General features: G+C 41.2%; 1 protein-coding gene across 1 annotated transcript; it reads left to right on the plus strand.

The window, feature by feature from the left end:
- The first annotated feature begins 1,461 nt into the window (after nucleotides 1-1,461).
- Nucleotides 1,462-24,337, plus strand: APPBP2 (amyloid beta precursor protein binding protein 2). The gene is made up of 13 exons (XM_075113363.1): nucleotides 1,462-1,671; nucleotides 11,805-11,893; nucleotides 13,024-13,175; nucleotides 13,720-13,843; nucleotides 18,354-18,522; nucleotides 19,273-19,362; nucleotides 19,842-19,909; nucleotides 19,992-20,097; nucleotides 20,403-20,527; nucleotides 20,731-20,816; nucleotides 21,243-21,433; nucleotides 21,865-22,030; nucleotides 22,889-24,337. The coding sequence occupies exons 1-13, from the start codon at nucleotides 1,531-1,533 to the stop codon at nucleotides 23,140-23,142; spliced, it is 1,761 nt and encodes a 586-aa protein (XP_074969464.1). The 5' UTR covers nucleotides 1,462-1,530; the 3' UTR covers nucleotides 23,143-24,337.

The raw sequence follows: 24,337 nt of genomic DNA on the forward strand, positions 1-24,337 counted from the left end.
AAGGAAAAAGAGGACAAAGCAGTCTTCCATGGTCTGTTTATGTCACATTCCTTTCTTCCCACCCCATAACATTTCTTTCTGCAAGTAAAGGACAGAGAATAATGTCCTCTCGCAAAATGGGGGAGGGAGGAATAACAACAATTTACGATTATTAAAAACAGTCCCCAAAGGGAAATGGCAGAAACTCTGCCTCCTGTATTCTTTTAAATAAAAAAAGAACAAACAATAAGTCACAGTAGCAGTTCAACATTAGCTATAAAAACCAGCATAAGACTTGAAAGAAGGAGAAATATTTCCTAGTGTTGTTAGTGCACCTAGGGTTTGGGGTTTTTTCTTTCCATGCCTATGGTAAAAAGTTCAAAAAACACAGAATATTTAACTCTGAATAAAAGTTTTGTTCAAGATCACAGTAGAGCAGTAAAACTTGAGTGACATCAACTTAGTGCGATACCACAACCTATACCAAGTAGTAATCTTGGAGTCCTTGCCTGTATTGCACTGGGGTGACTAAATCACTGGCTACACACAGTGCAAGCCTGTCTTAGACCAAATGATTTTAATTGCCTCTGCCTAAAAATCTACCATCTGTGTCCGAGAACTATCCAATATGTTCCTAGTGGTGTATGCAAGCCCCACATGGAAAGCAAATTAGGAAGACAAACATGCCTCAAACAGCTTGATGAAGATAACAATATATTGACAAAATACAGTGCCATTTCCACAAGGGGTCATAGGGTTAATTTACACAGTGAAAAGGGTGGTTATGCCACGTGGCAGCCAAGGAGGAACACCAGGTGAGGCAGAGACACCTGAGGTATGTTAGCAAACCCCCTCACATGCCGGGCTCCCAAGTAATGCCCACCTTGAGCTGCTAATGCACCTGAAAGCCATGGAAGGCCTGATAGTAGCAGTGTGTTACCACAGGTGAAGCTGTAAATACTAATATCTCCACTCATGAGAGGTCTGGGGCTGGACAGGTCTTGGAGCTGGGTGTGTGGGGAGGGGGAAGCTCCAAGCCCCCCTTGAGGCTAGCTGCTGGGGTGCTCAGCCTGCTCTCCCCCTACCAGTGAAGCCCCTGGCGCCCCCAAAGCCCCAAGGCTGGGCAGCCCCAAGGCCCATGGTGGCCATGGGGAAGGCACCGCGCCTAACCTTGGCGGTCACCTGAAGGCTGGGCCACGGCCCTGCCACAAGTCATGGCCCTACCACACCACCTTATTGCTGGCAGGGACTCCCCTCACCCCCACTGCCTCCTTTCCCCATATTTCCTCTCACTCCCTCGATATAACCCTACAGCCCTTGGTTGCGGTGGGCTTTCCTCGCAGCCCCAGGTCCGTTCTCTCCGCGCAGGCGGATGATTCCCTTCCTCTTGTCTCCTTTCTCGCTCCCCCCCGTTCCCCGCGGCGCTCCCGCCTCTCCCTGCCTGGCCAGGGCGGCCGGAGCCCCGGGGCGTGAGGCGTGGGAGGTGGAGCGGGCCGGGCGAGCAGGCGGGGGGGAAAGTGGGTGGGAGGAAGGCGGCTCCGCACACCCAAGATGGCGGCGGTGGAGCTGGAGTGGGTGCCCGAGACGCTCTATAACACGGCGATCTCGGCCGTGGTGGATAGTTACGGGCGGGCCCGGCGCCGGGACATCCGCTCGCTGCCCGAGAACATCCAGTTCGACGTGTATTACAAGGTGCGGGGGGAGGCGGTGGGGGCCCGAGCGAGGCCGGGCCCGGCCGGGCCTGGGGGAGATGGAAGGAGAAGCGGGCCGGGCGGGGAAGAGGAGGAGGAGGAGGAGGAGGAGGAGGGAGGGAAGGTCCGCTGCCGGCCCGCCCAGGCCTCTCCGCGGGGCGCTCGGAGGTGAGGGGGGCGCAGGGCCTCGCCTCGGCGCCGAGTAGGGCCCGAAGGACGGGCGGGGGGAGCCAGGGCCTGTGTGGGGCCGTCTGGGCTGAGGCTGAAGGCGAGGAGGCACCGGGGGGAGGCTCGAGCAGGGCCGGGGGACCGCGGCTTTCCCCCCGCCCCCCGCGCTACTCGTGGGCGCCTGGCCTGCGTGGAACGCCCGGGGGCTGCGGGGAGGGAGGCGGCAGGAGCCCCGTGGGGGAGGACGGGGAGAAGGGGCCTGTCCTTGGGGCCCTGGGGTGAGGGCCCGGCCGGGGGAAGATGCCACCTCGCCTTTGGAGCTGGAGAACGGGTAGGGGCAGGGTGAGAGCAAGCCGTCTGGGTTGGAATATGTTTTTTTTCCTTTCCCCTCCTCCCCCTTTTTTTTTTTTTTAACGTATTGGAGAAGGTGATGTCAGTGTTAGAAGAAGCAGAATTTGCCATGCTTTTGTATCTTTAATGATCTGGTAGAAACCAGATGAAAAGAACTGAGACTCATTTAATGATATAGTTTATTAACCTCAAATGCTCCTTTCATGAAAGGGCTGTTTCTGATCCAGCTGCCTCTAAAATAACCAGAGTTAGAGTAAAAGGTACACTGAGATGGTCCATTAATTTCTGTTGTCCACTAAAAAGGCATTTCATCCATGTACAGGAAAGGCGGGAAATGAGCATTCATCGGGGAGAAACAATGTGTAAAAAACCAAACAAAATACCTGAAGATGGGAGATAACCCTTCTTTCCTCTGCCAGTAAATTTATAAAAGTCTAGGATGTGCTAAATGAAGTAATTCTTTAGATGAATCTCTGAACCAGCAGTAGTGGCCCATAACATATATAGAGAGTACCAACATTTATATGGAAGATTGATCTTCACTAGAGATAGAGAAACTGTTTCTACGGTGTTCAAACAGGCACGTAGATTTTCTGTGTAGTAGCTATTACTTGTCTGCCTTATGTGTTGAGAAATATGGAAACCCCTTTCTACCACATATGAGCATGCTCGCAGATAATGATGCGGTTGACATATGGCAATCGTCAGATAAAGATTAAGGATGTGGAGCGAACAGTGTGGAAGAATATTTTGGGGGTTTGTTTTCAACTGTTAATAGGTATGACCATTGTCAGATGAACTTTCTTGGCATCTCCTGTCCTTTTGTCCATGCAGGTGAAAGGTTGGTACTCTGTGGCTTTTAAAAGCATAAAAACAAAGACTCCTTTTAATGATAGATATATCTGAGTATGTATTATTCCCAGGTTGTTTAAAAACTCATCTGTGGGTGAGCTTGATAGATCTTTGATTTCTTATCCTTTTATTAGCACTCTTCAGTAGTTGCATTGAATCAGATTCATATGGAACTGTTCCATGATGAAAAAAGAACCTGCAGTGTATCTGACTTCTAAGGAGACTTTCTGTTTGTTCTGCCTGTGTAAGTTGGTGTGCTGTCTTGTTGGGCAGAAGATAATAAACATGCTAAGAACCTGTCCTCAGAATAGTGTTTCTGTTGTACTAATGACTAGTTGGTATAACTTTTGTTAATGACAGTGATTTACGTTGCTTTTCCTATTATTTCTGTGTTTTACAACACGACAGTCTTTGATAATCTGAAATGTGTAAGGTACTCCTATATTCCTCTTACAAACTTACACCTATGAGACGTCCACATACAGAATAAATAAAACTAGGCTACACAGTGCAGTGAGTGTTCTCCTGTTGCTGCCAATGGTGGGCTCGTCTTCCGTGTCTTTGCTACTTAGGGGTTTTTTTATATCTTTTCTGTGTAGGAGGACCTATCCTCTTTGAGAGTCACATTCAAATTAGCTTATACATAAATGTAACTAAACCTTGGATGGGATGCTTGAACGCAAATCTGCAGCCCTTGCTAAATAGTGTTCTGTATGCAGAGATGTCTGCCTGCAGTGAGTGCCTGGAAGCCTAGCCCAGATTACAAGTCTTTTGGAACAGCGTTTGCATTTTTCTATGCACCTATACAGCACTTAGCAACTGGTTCTTGGTTTCTGTATTGGATGGCTGCAGCAATACAAATGACAGAGCTGAATTGGGTTAGCATGAGGACACACCTGTGGACAGTCCTCTCGTGTTGTGTGTGGTGCTCATTTTACTGTTTTTGTCCTGGATACAGTCATTTTCAAAATCATGGGTATATTAAATATCATTTCAGGTTGGTGAGCGATGTTCGGTGCATGCTGACTGTCAAGTTCTTTAAAGCAGAATTAGAATTTCCAAAGTCACCAACATTTTTTAAGACAATCTAGAAAACTTCTAAATCTTTCTTCTCGTTACGTGGTGGTGGTTGTTGCTGCTGTGTTGAGGGGGGGTGTCAGGTAGTTGTTAGTATTGTATGGAATAGTACTTATTCTTTAAATACAGCTGAGGAAAAGTTATGCGTAATTGAGGATTTGCAGGAATAGACTTCATTGAGACCCTGAAAAAGATAGACAATCACTTACTTTCTGTGATGATTAAAAGGAATAAAAATGTTTCCAGTCTTTCACATATAACTTGTAAGTAATTGTTTGTTATCCAGGTATTAATCATGGTTTGTGATATTGGATAAAATGCCACTGATTTTGCAAAAAATAAAAGGTAATATCAGATTTTATTTTGATGCAGGGATGTTAATTGGCTGCGGCCATACAAAACTGTTTCCTATCATATCCATTGGTATGAACACTCAAACTTAACGTTTGCCAGTCTTGCACAGGTTGCCAAGCTATTCACATTGATTAAGAAGCCATCAGTAGGATGAAGTCCTGCGATAACAGCGGGGATAGTCAATGTGCTGTTATTTAAAAGGGAGGAAAATGCTAGCACAACATCTTGGTCTTTGTTTTTTCCCCAGGGTACCCTGTAATCTAGCGTTTGGCTCTATTATCATAATATAGTGCCTTTATTTCCCATTCCTTAACAAGTCCCATCACTTTTAATCCTACACATTCCAGAATTGTTAACTTTTGGGACATGCCTTATAAATTTTTGCAATTAATGAGGAATCAAACCTGGGATAGTTGCAGAATGTCCTTTGATGTGGGCTTGATAAGCAGTGGGTTCTGCTGTGAGGTGACAGAAGCAGGCAGGTTCCTAATACTAAGGGTATTTATCCATCTGTAGCATTCTTAAACAATGGCTAAAGCTTGAAAAAAGCAATATAAAATAATCGTGATTATAGTAAAACAACAAACCTGTACTGGTCTGGCAGGGCGTTACTGGATTTTTTTCAAGCAGCATTTGACTGGCAACCATTAGAAAATAGAGTCGGAGCAGAATGCTTGTAAGGATATCCTGCAAACCTTCAAATCTACATTTGTGTTAAAAAAATGTTAAATGTCTTATCACAGCTGTATTTTTGAAGAGCTTCATAACTAGTATTGTTAGAAGTAACACCTGTGTCGGGGGGAAATATGTGCAAACATATTTTGTTTTCTTTGTGTCTTTGCCAGGTTTATGTGTATCTTGGTTGTGGTGTTTCCTAGTAAAACTAGTCGGGTTCTCTTTCTTGGTTTTTTGTTTTCTCTTTTTTCAGGGGAGGGGGAGAGCGGGGTGGGGTGTCTAGTTTTTAGAGGCCTGGCAGGTAGACAGGCCATTTGCAAATGCTGAAATTCTGTATTAAAAAGTAGGTGGCAACTGGAATAAACTGTAAAACCTAAAAAACAAACAACCACAAAATGAGGAAAAACGAATTATATTTTGTAGTTTGTGATATTGTTTTGAGGGAGGCAATTCGTCCAGTTTCTGCTGACAGAAATCAGACACTGAACTATCTAGTTTGATGACTCTTCAGTTGGTGTCTTATATAGAATTCGGTTCTTTTCCCCCATGCCTCAGCTTTATATTCTGGGTAATTAGCCCATTTCTTTGGTTCTCATGGTGCTTTTGAAGAGATACTGCTTCATTAGTTCTAGTGTTCTCTATCATAGGTATTTGTTGCAGTTAAACGCTGGCAGGCTGATCATGGACTTGTATTGGCTAGCAAGGAGTGCCATCCAATGTTTATTTTCCTTTTGGAATATCTTCATTATGTGTTTTTCTTTTTTTACATTGATTTTTCTTGAAAACCACTTGGGTCCAATGTTCTTTGAATGTTTTCTGATGAGATCATTAACCACAGGAACAATTGGAGATGACATTAGTTTGTTCTAGTTAGTGCGGAGCTGTAACCTTTAGTAATTGCACTATGCTAACTTGTTCAGCATTAAAAATTTTAGGCAAAATCCAGAAGGTTATAATCATGCTTCCTCTCTGAAGTGGTAGATAAAACTTCTGAAGTGCTCCTACCTTGATGCGAACCAAAATACCAGATTTTGAATTTAGATCCTGATAGCTCCAACTTCGATAATACTGAGTGTAGCTGCAGTATCATGTCTTCTCACTGTGTTCTGTTAATCCAAAAAAGAACAAGCACGGCTAATAAAAGCTCTTGTATCGCATCTTTGAGCCAAACAAAATTAATATACAGGAATCTGCTGACTGTTCACAACAAGCAATAGAAGGTCCATTCTTTGCGTTGCAGTAGAGATTATTTTTACTGATGAAGAATGATTATAAGCATAATTTCTGTAGGATCAAAATAAAACTAGCTTGTCCCAGGGCTTCAGTCTCCTGGGTATTTGACAAGAGTGAAGAGGATAAAACTGCCTGTGAAATGAAGTGTAGCTCTGCTGCTGTAGTGTTGAGGTTTTCTGACCAGAAGAGTACAAACAAGGTCATAAGCAAGCAATGTATCAAGGACAAAAAAATCCCGGAGTGAACGGGTCATAGTTTGTAGGACTTCTGTTGTGACTGATCAGTGTGAGTTCACACAGACTTAATTACATGCATGCTGCTGTCTTTTTGGGAGTCAGAAATTAAATGTATATGTGGGAATCAACCATGACTTCTGCATTTGTGCACACACACACCACCATTCTGATCATCTGGTCAGGCGTCTGGCGCAGTGTGTGCAGTAGGACGTCACTGAACACTGCCTCAATTAAATCATATCCTTGCATTGCCCCCTTGTTAATTTAAAAGGGGGCGATTTAAATTAAAAACTTTCACAGTGGAAGATCATCACTTCTTGAGGTGTTTTTCCAATTTTTACTCTTTATTTAAACACGTGCCTTATTTCTGTAGTCTAAATTTAGACTAGAACTGTCTTTTCTTGTTATGTCTTTACTGGCTCAAAACTGCTCACCTTTGCTTACCATTCTTCTAACTCACACTACTCTGTTTTTTCTTTTTTGTTTTCAAACCTCTATGGGGCATGTTTGCTAATCCTGATATGCTCTAGCTGCCCTATTTTTAGTCAGTATCCTTGTTGAGTCTTAGATGCTAGAACTCATCAGAATTCAGATAACAAGGTCACATTATGAACAGAGGTGTTCAGCTCCTGCTTAAACAGTAACTCTTATTTCCACTTCATTTCCTTTGTACTCATTTAACTTCAAAGCAAAGTGGGTTTCCCCACTTACTGCTGCGGAGAATCATACATGTGTGTGACTGTAAGGCTCAGACTTTGCATCCCTTGTGCGGGATTCTGTTGATGTGATACAAAAGACCTTGCTGATAAGGTACAGAAAGAGGAGTGAGTGGGAAGATGTGGAGAAGTGCACTGTGTGTGAAAGCAGTAGGTTCCAAAAGCTGTCTCTGAAGTTAGGCTTATTCAGTAAGGCTGGGGTTTTTCTTGATTATTTATTTGACTGAGATTCGTGAAGATCAGCCTCCTAACTGGTAGTACATTTTCAGAGAAGAGCTGTAAAGTTTGCTTTATTTTTATGCCCTAAACAATACCGAGTGGAACAGGTGCTTGTCCAGAGGCTTTGTAGCTGGTTTTGAAGTTGATTTAAAGTGATCGAATGCACCTACATTTCTAACCGATTATTTTCTAAGGCTGTTCCTGCCCGCCCCGTGTATGATGAGTCATTTGTCAACAGGTTGATGCAGTGCACTGACGACTCTCAAGGAACTTTTTCCTTCCTTGTTAAGTAGGGAAGGAAGACTGTGGTTACAGCCAGCCTTTTCTCCACGAATACCGGTGTTTGCTGATTAAGTATACAGTCCTTGCCAAATTTGGCATGACATTCCACATTACGATATTAGACATTACTAAACATGCTGGGGAGCTCCTTAGAATTCCTTGTGTCTTTAATTCTTACTGAAATATCCATATTTATTTTTCCGGCATCTTCTGAACTGGAGCAATAAGAGCATATTTTTCAAATTGCGTATGCTACACTTCCGCTTCTAGAGGGTCCTTGTACAACTGGTTAGGATTAATCTCCAGCTGCTCTAAAATGGGATTTTTTTTTTTACATTTTTATTGTTTTTTCATTAGGTTTAGAAAAATCTTTTCTCTTGAGCTTGTACATAGTGAAACAGGGCAGAGTGTTGGTGATACAGATACAATATAGCTTTTTTCTCTTGTGTTAAGCTTTGCTTTTGCTAGCAGTTTAACACATCTTTGCCTTTATTTTCAGGGGCTGCTAGGAAGCAGTTAGAGCTCAGCTTAATCTATTCAGAGGCAGAAATCTAACAAGAACTTCAATAGAATTACATGTGCATGATGATATAATAATAGATAAGTTACAAGTCAATGGTGTTCATATAGTGGTGTACCCAATTAAACCTATGCAACTCTTGGATGTTTAGGTGGATGTGTTATGAGTTAAATATTAAGCCTTAGATCCTGAAGGAGGCTCCTGGTGATTGTCTCACAGCTATGCAAAACAGTTTGCTTGTGCATGTGTGTAGTAATATGCCTATATATTAAACTTATGCCTTGATTCCTGTCCTCAGTGCCAGAATTTGTGTTAGTAAGAGCATACTGCAGGCTTTTATTCAGTATTTTATAGTTAAAGAAAAATAAACCTCTCTGTTAAGCTCTAAATTGGTTAAGTTTGTGTCTAAAAGGCATTTGTTTCTTAAGAAAAGAATAGTTCTTCAGAAGTCCAGACCTCTGCCATTCTTGTCGGGGCATGTTTTTCTTGAATCACAATTTTGTTTTGTTTTTCGTGTTATGTAGCAAGGCTGTGGTCAGGAATTCTGTCTCTCTGGAGCTTTAACAAGAGAACCATTTCTTCAGGGCTTGCAACTGCTTCTCAATGGGCAAACAAGCCTTACTGAATCTCCAGGAATTGCTTCAGTTTGATGCATACTCACTATTTCCATGTCAGTTTTTGTTTGAAAATATTACTGTAACAGCTACAACGGTTTCAGGAGCCTTCATGCTGAGTTAGTTCCTTAAAAGTGTTTGCCAGTATGTCGAGGGAAGGGGTGAATAGTGTGGTAAACAAGGATAGTGTGGTAAATCAAGGATACTGTATTTCTGGTTATACCGGTGAAAAATAGGTTGTTTCTGCATGACAGAATGGTGCAAATGTTTACCGCTGAATTGGGATGAGAGATGTGCAGATAGGAGACTTGGACCTTTGGGCTGTAAGCCAGATTTTACATGTGCCTGAAATAATTGATACATCAAAAATAAGGGTGTAGTTTGGGACCTCCCCCCCATCCTTCTCCCCAGCCAGGGCATTTATTCAATCACATATGACAGCAGGCATATTACAGCATGTGTTTTTGTAACTTCATAAATATATTAATCTTTAAAGGTCTTGCTACAGTTAGTATTTGGTAAACTAGCATCAGAGTAACCTCTGGGATTTTTAGTTAGCACTGCAAGGTGATAAGGAAATGATAATGTACTGGGTTGAAGGCCTGAATGTTGAACATGTGATAGTACTTGTGATTGTTTTAAGTGCTGGTAAAATAGTTTGGGTATATGTCTTAGCTTTGTGCAGAAATTATCTTATCAATTATTGGTGTCTACTTTCAGTTTTGGGCCTGCAATACTAGGCAAGATTTAATCCTCTTTCTTGATTGCGGAAAATACGTTTTAGGTGTTAGAACAGTTACCATTAGACAGCTGTGTTGAGCAAAATGAGAACACTTAACCACGACTGTGGTTTTTAAATACACCAGACTGGGTGTTCTTTCACTGCCAGAGAGAATATAGCTTCAGAAGAAACTCTGATCTCTTTGAAGTACAGGGATGCGGCACCGTTAGCATGCAAACTTGCATCGCTTTTGAAGGAGTTCCTTTTTTTAAAAAAATTAATGACTGAAAGGAAAACATTCATTTCTGGCAATTGACATTATTAGGTCAAAGTATTTTTGAAGTTTTTTTTGTAGGTTCTGTTGTTAAAGTAACAAACATGCTGTGCTGTAGAATCGGTGTCCTGTGCTTTTATAAGAAGAGTTGACTAAAACTAAATTTCTGGCTGGAGGAGATGCTCTCACATGCTTTGCTTTGAATACTAATTCATCTGCTTCTGGGGTTCATGGAGAAAAAGGTGAACCAGACACAAGATACCTATCAATAACAGTATTTTAAGAAATATTAAAATTTTCATTAAATCTGTGTTTATAATTGAGCATCTCCAAATAATGTGTTCTCTTGGCCTTGCTTTTGCTTACATAATAAGGGTAGCTGCACTCCTCATGTCAAAGTTCTTCAAAGCTGTAAAACCTGCTCAGACAGCACAGAGGACCATGCTGTGCGTATGAACATGCCCGTCTTGGACAGCGTCGGTTTGAATGTCTTAATATATGGACTAGAAATTAGAGTGTTCTGAACAACTGGTATGAGTGCCATGTAGCAGTGCCTTACCTGCGTGCTCACAGTGGCGCGAAACTCAAGGGTGTCGTCTGGTTTGTCTCTGTGGGTAAACCGTAGTTTTCCCAACCCTGCATCACGTAGCTCGGGTACCACAGAAGAGCAGAAATGGAGCCTGAATGGCCCCTGGTGAAAGATGCAGCTTCTAGAGAGAAGTGCCTGAGAGACACAAGCTACTGGCTTCTCCCTTTTTCCCCTTGGAGTTACTGCCTCACGAAAAGATTTTTTGTTGTTGTTAAATTAGAAAAGGGTGTGTGTTACCTTTCTAGAACACCCAAGATAACACACGGTTGTGCTGCAACAGTCCGGTGCGATCCCATACTCTGCCTCTAGCAGAGGCTGGTGATGGCACGCATGACTATGGCAAGCGTGTAGAGGTGCTTCCTTAGGTTACGTACCCTGCTTTCAGCCGTTTGTGGTTCAGGGGCTTCAAGATATCAGGAATTAATAACCTGCCATGGATTTTTCTGCCATATATTTGTACAGTCCCTTTTGTACCTCTGTAAATCCTTAGTGTTTATAACATAATGTGGTAGAAAGTTCTGCAACTTAACTATGCACTGCGTGAAGAGCTGTCTCCATGGTTTGGTTTTTTTGAACAAGCCAACTGGTGTGTTTGCTTATCTGCAGATGCAAATCTGTTTGGGCATAAAACTAGCCATTGCTTTTAATAAATGCTTGAACAGATTCACTTGAGTTTTCCTGTTTACCCATGCAGGAATTACTTGTGTAAGCTCAGGTATTAATGGGGTCAGGGCTTCTGCCTGTCTTTAGCTCTGGGTATTTCTGAGTCACCCATTGCAGAACTTGTGGGTTTGGGGTTTATTTATATCTATTTATTTATATACAATGTAAAATCTATTTGCATGGCTGCATGTTAGATTCTGTGTAATTTTAAAAAAATGTTTTCAAAGTGTTTGGTGTCAAAGAAGCTATTAATTGTGTATTTTACTGGCTTTAGGGGGTTTTTGGTTTTGTCTTGGCTTTATAGCTCAGGTGTTGCGGTGTTTTGATGATGCAGGTGGAGATAGACACCCAAATAAATTTGTGGATACAAAAACTTGAAACAGCCTATGGAGCTCTCATAGCTTGTGTGCTCAGTTTTGAAACGCTGAAGTTGTGCTCCTGTGTGGAGGTAGTGGAAATATCACTTTTTAGTTGGCTGTATTTCAGCACCTTGAAGTCTAGATTTCATCATAAGTCATCTTTACTATTAAGCTAAATTTCCCAGAAGTCCTGGACTTAAATTTTTAAATATATTTCTATTTTTCTGTCAGCTTTACCAACAGGGCCGCTTATGCCAGCTGGGTAGTGAATTTTGTGAACTAGAAGTTTTTGCAAAGGTGCTACGAGCTTTAGACAAAAGGTAAGTGTCTCAATATATTGTAATTCTCATTTCAGCTGTCACCTCTTCATCTAGGTTTTGAATTTGGAAGATGTCTCTAATTTTCTTGGTCTTACTAGCCTGTCTGTTAACCATAAGAGTATTTCTTTAGACTTACAGATGAACTTTTAAGTTCCAAAGTCTCTCCGTGTCTCAAAAAATTAAAACAATCTTCTGTGTAAATTCATGAAGTTGTCTGTGGTACTTGATCTCCAAAGCGCTTTCTTTGTTATTGCCATGCAGTCAGTCAGCTGTTGCGGTTTAACCCCGGTAGGCAGCTAAGCACAGCCACTCGCTCGCTTCCCCACCTAGTGGGATGGGGGAGAGAACTGGAAGGGTAGAAGTGTGAAAACTCATGGGTTGACATGAAGACAATTTAATAGTTAAAAAGAAAGCCACAGAGACAGGAGGGGAAAAGCACAAACAAGAAAAAAGTGATGCAAAAACCCCCAGTTGCTCACCACTGACTGATCAACACCCAGCCCGTCCCCGAGCAATGGCAAAGTATCTGTTTCTTGCTGTTGTAGCAAATCAAGTGAAGGGTTATCAAGCCGATGGGACTGCCCCAGTTAAATGACAGTTCCCGTCATTAAATACTCGAATTTGTGCTGTTAAGCTCAGAACTTGATTTTTTAAAACCAGATCCTTTGTAAGCAGAATAAGCTTTGGGTCTTTAGACATACCTCCCTCCCATTGACTGCACACGTGTGATGTCAATGGGTGCGTCACTGCTCATTTATCTGCAATTTCTGTGGGAGATGTGGGGTAAGGGTGGATTGGAGGCTTCTTCTTCCTCTAAGTTTTAGCTGAAAATGTTGTTTTCTAGTTTTAATATTCTGTGGGTAACTTATGTTTTGCTTACACTGGAGGGTGTCCTTGTAAAGAACTTTGTGTAAACTCACTTCATTTGTTGGATAACCCAACAACTGTAATCCATTAGCCTTGAGACTGACAATTATGCTTGTATTCATCTGGTTTGGGTTTGAGAAGAGGGTTGGAGTTATTTCTCTGAATCATTACTCATTTGAATTCATGGCACTCAAGAGCCAACTGACTGCAGTGTTTTAAAAACTTCATGTGTATTCAAATTCTTTTTTTTTTTTTTGTTTCAGACATCTGCTTCATCACTGCTTTCAGGCTTTGATGGACCATGGAGTAAAAGTTGCTTCTGTACTGGCCTATTCTTTCAGTAGACGGTGCTCCTACATAGCAGAATCGGATTCTGCTGTAAAAGAAAAAGCAATCCAGATTGGTTTTGTTCTAGGTAACTGGTGATGATAGGCTCTTTGAAGTATGATGCTTTCAGTTTAGCTAATGCTAATTTTTTTTCATGTTGATGTCTGTGATTTCTTTTTCAAGAATATGTGTGTTTTTGGAATGTAACTTTCAGAAAATTACTTGCTATCATAAGAAAAATATATTGAATTTTAATATCTAAGGATATAAGATTATCTTTGCTATTTGAAATGTTTTGGATTAAAAATTTTAATTTTTAATTAAATTTTTTTCGCAGATGTGCTGCTTAACATTACTAAAATTATGCAAGTCTTATTGGTAGGTTTTTCTTGACAGAAAACTGTAGAAAAACTATGTAGTACCAAAAAGTCATCCTCAGCTGAAGAATTCTTCTACTCTTATTTAATCCTTTTTCAGTTCAGGACTAGAGGGTTTAACCTTGACAGCATTCCCATATGTAGTATGCTGCTCTATGAAATAAGTAGTCTTCTTACAAGACTTGAGCAAACCCTTTTTTTCTTTTGCTGTTCAAATTTCTGTTTGTTCTTGATTATTTCCCCCCCCCTCCCCAGGGGGGTTCTTATCAGATGCAGGCTGGTACAGTGATGCTGAGAAGGTATTTCTTTCCTGCCTTCAGTTATGCACCCTTCACGACGAAATCCTTCATTGGTTTCGCGCTGTAGAATGTTGTGTAAGGTGAGCTCACCTTTAATTCCTATATGTCTTGCTGTAAAATGCACATTAATATTTTACCGGCTGCCTTGAAGCCATCAGGCTTCTGATGCTCCCTTTAGTATTCTGCTACGCCAAAATACTTCCCTGGCTAGAGCTAAAGATCAGAAGGTGCTTGTTTTACGCGAAGCCCTGGGGTTTCAACTTGTGAACTGGCAGCACAGTTCATTGTTAAAAAATCCCCACCGTTTTGCCTTTCTGCGTAACGTGTCGTAGGTAAGAGGTGCTGGACAGCGGGAGTGGTCCAGCACCCTGGGCTTTTTCAAGGTCTTTTGCACGTGAAGCAGTGTTATGTGTTGGTGTTTGAAGCTGTATTTACTGCAAGAAGAATTTGCTAAATCCAAACACAAATGATGTAAATACGGTTGAGCAGAAATAAAAGGGAAACGTACCTTTCCTGATTCCAGATCCAGTGAGTTCTCGTGCTCCACGCTGAGCTACGCAGCTGTGTGATCTGGTAAATATCTAGGTGTCTAATTGTGGTGGGCACCTTCAGGCACAGCTCAGATGTTTGGAAAAGAATTTTTGCTTTTGGGTTTTGCATTTGGGTTTTGCTGTTTCTTACCTTGTTTCTCAAGGCCTGTAGTGGGGTCTATTGAGATGCAGTTCCATTCGCAGAGGCCTCAGACGTTATTGCTTGTAGTTTCCAGCTGCTCTGCTCTTAGGCCTGCGTATCTAGATGTGTGCTGCACTGAGCCAGGCTGCAGCAAGCAGCCAGGTTGTTTTCACTGGTAACACCGTGACTGACCTTTTCTGTGTGCTACAGGTATGTGATTGAATACCTGTGTGCTAGTGAGAATATTTTAAATTGGATTTTTTTTTAGCTGCTGTAATGAACAACAAAGTACGTACTGTGTTTATCTGAATATAAGGCAAAACTTGTTCTGGAAAACCGCTCAAAAAAAAACCCCTGTGTCTTATGTATGGTTGGACAAATATGAAGAGTAAATAGGCTTTGCCAGTAGCTGCTTATTATGTGTGCCAACCAGAGGGCCCTGGCAACGGCTGCTGCTCTGCGCTGTTCTGCCCTGCCTGCTACCGCTGCCTTTCACTCCAGAAATAAGATGACTCCAGGAGAAGACTGGGCACATGAAAGACCTTCTTAGAACTGGGGAATGGGAGACACAGTACCACTGCTAGTACTTGGTTCTTTGCCTTCTAATTAATCTAAAAAAAGTTTCCTAGTTGTATCAGGCTGTTTGGCATGCTGGAGAAGTTACCTTAAGAATAAACTCGCTCCCTATCTCCAAATAGAAAAAAGAAAATAAGGTAAAGAAAGGAAGAAGGGTAACTCTCTGGACAACAAACAAGCGTACAGCCCACGTGGCTGTGGAAAGATGACTTTCATTTTGTGCTAGGCAAAACCATCCGATGTTGGGATGGACTCTTCCAAACTGGAGATGTTAATTCTGTTTGGGTAGAGACAGCCATGGTTCTGGTGCTGAAAGCTGGTGGCCTCGTGTAACATTTGGGCAGCAGTGTGGATGTGGAGATGCTGCCTTCTGTTCGGGCATTTCCCAGACAATCAAATAACTGCATCGTTCAGCTGGAAATATATCAGACAGAAAGAAGTGAAAACACTTTCAGAAGTGCTAAGTATGTAAAATCCGAAAACCTTTTTGTGGGAGAGAGCAGTAATTATACTTGGCTTCAGTGTCTTGAGGCAGTAAGATAAACTTTTTGTTGTTACCATCTACCTTATTTACCATAGAAATTTATGGTTTTACCAGTTACCATTCCACCCTACTGTAGAATACCTTGTTCTTACCCCTGTGCTTGCACTGGAGTGAGGTGGAGTTCTAAGAGAAGAAAATTTAAATCCAGCTTTTGAAAATATGACACTCTTGGAAAGAAGTAGCTCTTCTTAATCTAAAAGCTGGAAAGTCTGATCTCTAGGAGTTTAGTTAATACATTGCATTATTAAGATACAATTTAAAGAATGTAAAGTTTTGTGTTGTTTAGACATAACTTGATGTTTCTTTGTACTAGTGGTAGTAAATTATATGGAGCAACTTGAGGAGATTTGAAGATTTGAGATGTCTACAAGCATGTGTACTGCTTCTCTGCATGTGGTGTGCTCTTTTTGGGTTTGCTTTCTCTCATTATTATACGTTAACCAATAAGGCACAAATACGTGGTTCTCCCACTTCATTGTTTCACATTTTGCTGACTCTTGGGGTTTTTTTTCCTGATGCTTTTAGACTTCATAAGCTGCTGTGTAATATTGCGTTTGCTAGGTTTGTACGCTTGTAGAGAATGATTTTATTTGGGCGGCGGGGGGGGAGTTATTCCCCAAAAGCTGTTATTGCAGACATCAAAGAAGAGTCATAGCTATTAGCATAAATGTCCTCAGGCATTTATTCTTCCTCTTGGCTTTATCTTCTAAAATTGCTTTGGATTTATAAAGGATATTTTGCCACTCAAAACTGGATCACATAAACTCTGCTTATCCTAGAGGATTGGGTTAAGTTTAGCTTGTTTTTCTGGTTGATTTCTTGGGTTTTAGACACTATCACTGCAGCATCCAGGTACTGGATATTGTCTTTCGCAGGCACTTACCTGAATTGCAGTACTGTCCCTACTGGCTTATACCATTACATGGGGTTTGGGCTTCGTATTTTTGATGCTGTGTAGCAGCTCCTGATTGAATGGTGTAGGCAAAATTGTTTCCCTCTTCAAGGAAACTGTAAGTGTTTAGCTCTTCTCTCTAGTTTCTTTAAAATTCCCATCTCTCGTTGCTTCAACGTTAGGTAGTTTGCTGTTGCCTGTGACCAAGAACACAACGTGCTTCTACGTCATGTTTAGTTCTCAGACCTCATTTAAGGAAAAATGTGGCCATTGACTTTTTTTCTTCCTGGTCTTGAGCCGTGTTGCTGTGTTTCACTTTGGAAAACTTGTGTTTATGTATCTCCTTTCAGGGTTTGTTTTTTTAAGTTTTATTTTCTTTTGATCATCTTTGTGTGGCTAATACACATCTGCTGTGTGCTTGCCTGCCACTCCCTTCTTGTGAAAATGTGAACTTTATTTACTTTCCTGTTAGTGTCTGAGTTTGATGATACATTTCAGTGGGAGGGTATAGGAGGAGGCTATGTTAGACGCAGGCTGAATTTATAGGACAGACTTAGACATTTGACTTTGCTATTACAGGAGGCATGGCTACAGTAACATATAAATCTCTACTCAGGTTTAGAGAAGAGAGGCATTTGATCAAAAACCTCCCTGTTCCTTCCTCCCCCTTGATAGTTTATTGGAAGATCTACCATAATGTATAATAAAAGGTATAAAGCGCTGTACTTATACATTAGCTCACATTTCCAGAGTTTTAGCCTCCCTGCAATACAGTGTTAGGTTCTGCTTCGATTCACTTTGTGTATTTCTCTTCCTGTGCTGTGTTGTCCTCCTGATTTACCAAGGCTTGCCTGATGTTTTTCAATCCCTGTTACTCATTGCCCAATAAGAGCTCTCCAGGAGGGACGATGGAGGTTAATTTACCAAAATTTCACGTGCGCTCAATGGCAGGCATTTGCAGCAGGGCAGGAACAGCTGTGTCTTCTTAGCCTGCAGTGGGTAGGAATACAATTCTGCCCTTTAGGCTTGGAATATAACACACACGTTTCTAATATATCTCTCTAAAGTAGATAAGCATCAGTTTACACTTAAAACCCCCTTTTACTTTTGTTTTAAATAGATGCCAGAAGCTGAATTTGTTACTTCTACAGAGAAACAAGAGTATCTTTCAGTAGTGCTGTGTTTATCCTCTGCATTTGGCTGTCCTTTCATGAAGCTTCTGTTAATCCTGTAGTGGGAAAGGCAGCGGGTTAAAGGTGGGGCAAGGCAGGGGGAGGTGCTTCAGAGTTGTTGTGAACTGCGTCCACAAAGTAGTCTGCTCTGGCCGTGCCAGGTCAGTGCTGGGTATCGCGCTGAACAGATGTGACGGTATCTCCTATGAAGCCAGCCCCCTTCTCCAAACCCCCAGAACAGAGAACACCCACTTGTGAAGCACTGTGCTGCTTGAGGAAAAAGTGCAGAGGTGCATGAAAACTATGGCTGTGATTACTCAGTGTCTGGTTCGGCTTACCCTACTTTGGAAAGGAGCTAGAAGGGATTTAATACTGTATATTACAGGGTTTTGGAAATGGAATTTTATCAGCGTTGAGAAGAACGGATTTTATGAAAAATAAAGCCACCACACCAAAGTGGTTCATGCATTGGATATGTAAAACTGCATCAATATGTAAAATCATTTGACATCTCCAACAGTAAAAATTCTTGCCGCGCAAGAGACAAAGCGTGGTGTACTGAAACAATGCTCTGTAAATATTCTTCTGTATTACTGAATTCACAGTGCAGTGTCGTTGGGATGACAGCGCGGTTCTGTTGTAAGTATAATACCAAATCGTAGATCCATGGTGCTGCCGTATCTTGGTATGATTATTCAGACATCCTTTAGAAGATCTCTTTACCTCTTCCTAAGGTTGCTGCACGTTCGAAACGGTAACTGTAAATATCACTTGGGAGAAGAAACATTCAAACTCGCTCAGTCTTACATGGACAAACTTGCGAAGCACGGGCAGCAGGCAAACAAAGCGGCGCTCTACGGGGAGCTGTGTGCACTGCTCTTTGCCAAGAGCCACTACGATGAGGTGAGTGGGGTTGTGGTTTGGTTTTTCTTCACAAAACTAGTTGCAAAATCCGCTAGGTCGTTCCATGACTGGCTCATTATTCACGTTACCTTTCTAGCTAGAGTTCCTGATATCTCTTGGTACCTGTGTGACAGCACCAGAGGAATACTTAATTTATCGACTTTTCTTTCTGTGTTGTTCTAAGTTAGTCTACAAGCTCTTAGCGGTACTTAGACCAGCATTAAGAAATGTGTGATCAATAACCCGCATGTACTACCAATCTGTAAATGAAATCTAAAAAGCTTATTTTAATAGGTAAAAATGAATAGCAGAACATGGGTAACAATTCTTTGCACCTACTTTATAAACACCTGTGACTTAAGTGTAACTGCTGTATAAATCGTGGGTTTTATTTAGCTCCTCAGTTGCATGTACCAGGAAGCTGTCCTATACAATAGGAATTGTGAGGATTACATAAAGATTATAAGATACCCTTTTTGTCTGTAAAATAGCATATAATCATTGTAATAATACATAACTTAAGCTAGCGTAAAATACTTACTCATTCAGTATTAACCTTAAGAGGGCTTTTTAAGTCTGTCTGAAGACTGAGCTGAACAAGTTTCACTACACATAAGCAATTAAACAGAACCTTAAAAAATTTGTAATGTAAATGGCCAGTTTATTTTTCCAAGCCAAGTAATATTTTTCTTGATGTTGCAACGTAGTGAAGTTCCAGCTTCGTTATGTTGGTAACTCTTTGTTCAACAGGCTTATAAATGGTGCATAGAAGCCATGAAGGAGATCACGGTTGGCCTGCCTGTAAAAGTAGTAGTGGATGTTTTACGACAAGCTTCAAAGGTGAATTTCGAATCTTCCCTATTCCCTTTGTAACTAAATTCCTACCAAGAACAGGTGAGGACAGGCAGTACCTCCAGAATACTTGGGTAACCAGGTCAGTCTCGTGATCCTTACAGCTTGTGGTTTGTGTTTAATTGGTCCACCTCAGCTCAGTCCTGTGGGGTTTTGGTTTTTCCCTTCTTCCTGAAGCAGCTGTTGAAATGAACATCGTGACAAAGTTAACCTGAGAGCATTCCATAAAAAGGTGGTTTGTTTCCCCTCTCTGGTCTAGGCTAGGTACTGTACTAGCCCTTTAGGCATTTACGTCAGAATAAAGTTCAAGTTTATTAATGTTATCTGTGAACTTTTTCTTACATAACTGAAAAGTCATTTAGTAACCACGATATTTTGAGATAAAATAGTAGCTAGCAATTGGACCAGTATCTGGAGACGAGTCCTGAGCATACGCCTTTTCATATGCTTCATTTCAACCTGTTTAGGCTTGTGTTGTAAAACGTGAATTTAAGAAGGCCGAACAGCTGATAAAACATGCAGTATACCTTGCCCGGTAAGTAGCATTCCAAAAAAAAAAAACCTTCTAAAGTTATGCTTAACTTGACTTGTTTTGTAATATAAGTATGTTTCCACAGGGAGCATTTCGGAGCCAAACACCCCAAATATTCCGATACGCTACTAGACTATGGATTTTACTTGCTCAACGTAGACAATATATGCCAATCTGTTGCAATCTACCAGGTATGCAGCAGGGCTAAATGCCTGTCTTCCATTTCTCTTGACAGTCATAATCTCTCAAATGTTTCTGTTGAAAGTCACATACAGTTAATTCGTAGAGACAGGTAATAGCTGATTTAATTACTGCAATGTTTGTTCTTTAAAACAAAACAAAGCCCACATATTTACTGCCTTACGTATGTAGGTATAGGGCTACAGAAATTCAGAGCCAGTAGATTTACTTCTTCCCTTTTTAACAGTGAGAGATATTCATTAGGGTGTTTTTCTGTGTTAACCGATGAGACGTTATTCTTGTAACTCTTTTTCAGACGGCTCTTGATATCCGGCAGTCAGTATTTGGAGGTAAAAACATTCATGTAGCCACAGCTCATGAAGACTTGGCTTATTCTTCATATGTTCACCAGTACAGCTCTGGAAAATTCGACAATGCGCTGTGAGTACAACTGTGTGAGGTATGGGCAGCAACTTCAGTACTGTAAATGGAGAAAGATGTTCTTAAATGATACAGATTTCCAGTTAGAATTTAAATGTGTCTGATTATTGTGTTCATGTTTCTAATATTCTGTTATTCATCTGCTAACTTATATATGTATCTGTCTCTTGATTATTATTTTTTTTTTATTTAAACTCTCTCAGATTCCATGCTGAACGTGCTATTGGCATTATAACTCACATTCTCCCAGAAGACCATCTTCTCTTGGCATCTTCAAAGCGAGTTAAAGGTAGTACCCTTAACTGTATTGCTGGGAGAGTTTGAAGTCAGTCATCCAGATATCTTTATCCTGTTCCCTAACACAGGCCGTGTAACTTGAGGTTTTGTTCAAATGGAGGTCACTCCCGAACATTCTCTGTAGTCCTTGGTGATCTGTCAACACACTTGAAAAATACAAAAAAACCCTTATTTAAAACTTGGCCAGCAGACTTTTTTTTGGAGGGACGGAGGGGAAGAAGGTAAAAATACAGAATACAAAATATATGTTAGGAGCTTGATGTCTGGTCGTACCTGTTTGAAAACAGTTAGTAATACACACAAAGCCTGACCAGATGTCTCCTGACATGCCTTGGGCACCTGGCGTTCTGCTACCTACAGTTAACACCTCTTTGTGTTTGGAACACTGTAACGTTGGGTTGTTCTCTCCTATGCTCAGCACTTATCCTGGAGGAGATTGCAATAGACTGTCACAACAAGGAAACTGAGCAGAGGTTACTTCAGGAAGCTCATGACTTACATCTGTCCTCACTCCAGTTAGCTAAAAAAGCCTTTGGGGAGTTTAACGTACAAACAGCAAAACACTATGGCAACCTTGGAAGACTGTATCAGTCCATGAGAAAGTTTAAGGTAAGATCATATCGACGTAAAGGTCTTGACTTGAAGTCTGCAAGACATCTATAGATCTGTCACACAAATGATGAATTCCAGCGTCCACAATTCGTAAGTTCAGTTGGTAGTTTTACGGTTGGGAAACTTGTACTTTATAATTCATCTCTCCACAGCTTTGTGCAAAAATAATCAAGGTGCACAATGCCTTCAGAGACAGGGTGATGGCAGTTTTGACACCTGAAAGAGTGATATTATTTGCTGATCCACTTAACTAAGAATTTGGAGAACTTGACTTGGTTTTGGCTTTCTCACTTCTTGCTTTTCTATAAAATAGTACAGACTATTTAGTCGCTACATAGTTACATTTCTTTAAACCTTCCTTTTTTTCCCCCCTTTTTGTGGCATGGTGGGTGGTGCCTGACTGACCTCTGTGAACTTGATCCCCACAGGAAGCAGAAGAAATGCACATCAAGGCAATTCAGATTAAGGAGCAGCTTCTGGGCCAAGAAGATTATGAAGTTGCCCTGTCAGTGGGTCATCTAGCTTCTCTCTATAACTATGATATGAATCAATACGAAAATGCTGAAAAGCTTTATTTGAGATCCATAGCAATTGGTAGGTGATTCTCACAATGTGGACTTTCTAGCAGTTTTAATGCTACAGGGAACATTATTGAAAAGCATGTCAAAGTTTTTAGTAAAGAGCTTAATGACATGTGAGGAGTTTATTGTGTATGTGTGTTCAGTCTAAATGTAATGCTTTTTCTTGAGTGTTCTCCCGGGGACTGAATTCTGGAATTGCATTATTATCAGGGCTTTGTCAAGATTCCCTCTGGAAAGCATCTGGAAACGGACTTCAAAAGGAAAAAAAGAGCTTGGGTGTCAGCCTCTAGGTCACTTTTGCAGTTAAAGCTTCAAAAGAAATGGAAAACTGTGGTGCCTGTCAGCCGAACTACGCCCATATGAAATATTTTTCTTGCCCAGTATCGTTTGCAGTGAACTTATAATTTCAAATCAAGTGCATCTTTGGGTCATGCTGGAGCTTAGTTTTGAGGCTCGCTCTTCACACCGTTATCGTGTACAATGTCTTACAGAAAAATTTATGACTCCAAAGTAGAAAAACTGAAAAACAACTTCCCCATTTTAAAATGAATTTGGAGCGAAGGTGGGACGCAAAACGACTGTCGTCTTTATATGACCCCTAGATTTTTATGCCTGTAAAGCTGTAGTACAGTTAACAATCTGATTGTGGCGCCCCGAGGACAAGTTACAGTACCCTTAAAGGAAAAGGTAGAATTCAAACCAACATCCAGGAAGCTTGTGAGTTGCTTGTGATCTTGATTTACCGTAGCAAAAACGTGGTGATTTGCCGTAACAAAAAGGTTCGCGTTGCTGGTAAAAACGGCATGAGAAATGAGATGCAGCGTATGGGCGGATTACCTTTTTAATTCCGTTTTCTTTTGGATTTCTTTAGGAAAGAAGCTTTTTGGTGAAGGATACAGTGGACTTGAATATGATTACAGAGGTCTCATTAAACTGTACAATTCCATTGGCAATTACGAGAAGGTTTTTGAATACCACAATATTTTGGCCAATTGGAACCGGTTGCGGGATCGGCAGTTCTCCGTTACGGATGCTCTGGAGGACGTAAGCACCAGCCCTCAATCCACTGAAGAAGTGGTCCAGTCTTTTCTGATGTCTCGGAACGTTGATGGACAGAGTAGCTAAGAACTCGGTCAATTAACCAGTTAAGGTTTTTTCCCCCGGGTTACAGGGGGAAAAGTCATACTGTGAAATCTAAACCATGTAGTTCTCCGGGGGCTGGAATTTGCATTGAAACACTGGTCCAGTCTACTGAAGAGTGCCCATACGGATGAATGTGTGTTAAATTCTTATCAGCATGTGTATGGCATGTTTAGTTGGGCTCACATTTTTAACTCGGTATTCCCAAAAACCCCTTCTTTCTCGTCTTTCAAAAGAAGCTACTTTGCAGAAAAGTCTGCAAGAAAACATGAAATAAAACTGTTTGAGTTCAAAAGAGTTGCATTCTTATTATGAATGGAAGGTTTCATCGAGGGCTTTCTTCCGATATATAGAAAGAATAAATGCCGTACTGTAAGAAGTTATACAAGAAAGGTCTTTTTGCTGTATGCATTGTAGCAGAGTTGGTCGTAAATATCCAGAAAAGGGAGAATGCCTTAGCCTTGGCTGCTGCCTTGTGAAGAGAAGTGGCAAAGAACCACTTTGGAGAGCAACATACTCGTTGTGAACCACGATAGGTTGTGAAGCAAGTGGCCGCCGTACGTTTTAAATATCCGGAACTGGACCAGTGTTCACCTGTGAGCGATAGAAGATCCAGTAGACCAGCAATCTTAGTTTTCTTTGGTACCAACCAAGAGTGCTAACCTTCTGAACAGGACCAGGAAAAACAAAAGTGGACCAGCCTGCTAGAAGCAGTTTTTGGACCAGTGGCTTTAATTTAATATTTCTGCCCCTGCATTCACTTTTACAGTAGAATTATTTCATTTAGATGTATGATCAGTGCAAAATTATATTCATGTAATAGATACAAATCTAGGAAGTGAACGTTCTTTAGCGGTTGCGATGGCATGTCTTTACCTAGTGAGCTTATACAAATATTAATGTCGATGCCACAAGCAAAAACTAGAAATGCTTAACTATTTGCTGCAGCCATCTTTTTATTTTCCTTTTTGAATGGGCTTACTCTAATAATTGAGGCAGTGACTTGTTTATACCAGTTAATAGTTTTGTATTACAATCCAGTTCAATTTTATGTTTCTGGAGAACACAACTTCTTGTATAGTTTGCAGGGGTCAGTGGAAAATGCCAAAAAGCACAACAGGTCTTTTTTTTTTTTTTTGTGATGCTTCATTTCTACATTAAACAACAGTACAACCAGAAA

This window comes from Phalacrocorax aristotelis, chromosome 18, assembly GCF_949628215.1.
Source record: "Phalacrocorax aristotelis chromosome 18, bGulAri2.1, whole genome shotgun sequence".
NCBI lineage: Eukaryota > Metazoa > Chordata > Aves > Suliformes > Phalacrocoracidae > Phalacrocorax > Phalacrocorax aristotelis.

Bases quoted from the DNA above. Each gene is read 5' to 3' on its own strand.
- APPBP2 (XM_075113363.1), top strand. From the start codon at position 1,531: ATGGCGGCGGTGGAGCTGGAGTGGGTGCCCGAGACGCTCTATAACACG. The intron at 13,176-13,719 runs GTAACTGGTGAT...CCCCCTCCCCAG, and splicing joins CCAGATTGGTTTTGTTCTAG to GGGGGTTCTTATCAGATGCA. The intron at 20,098-20,402 runs GTATGCAGCAGG...ACTCTTTTTCAG, and splicing joins AATCTGTTGCAATCTACCAG to ACGGCTCTTGATATCCGGCA.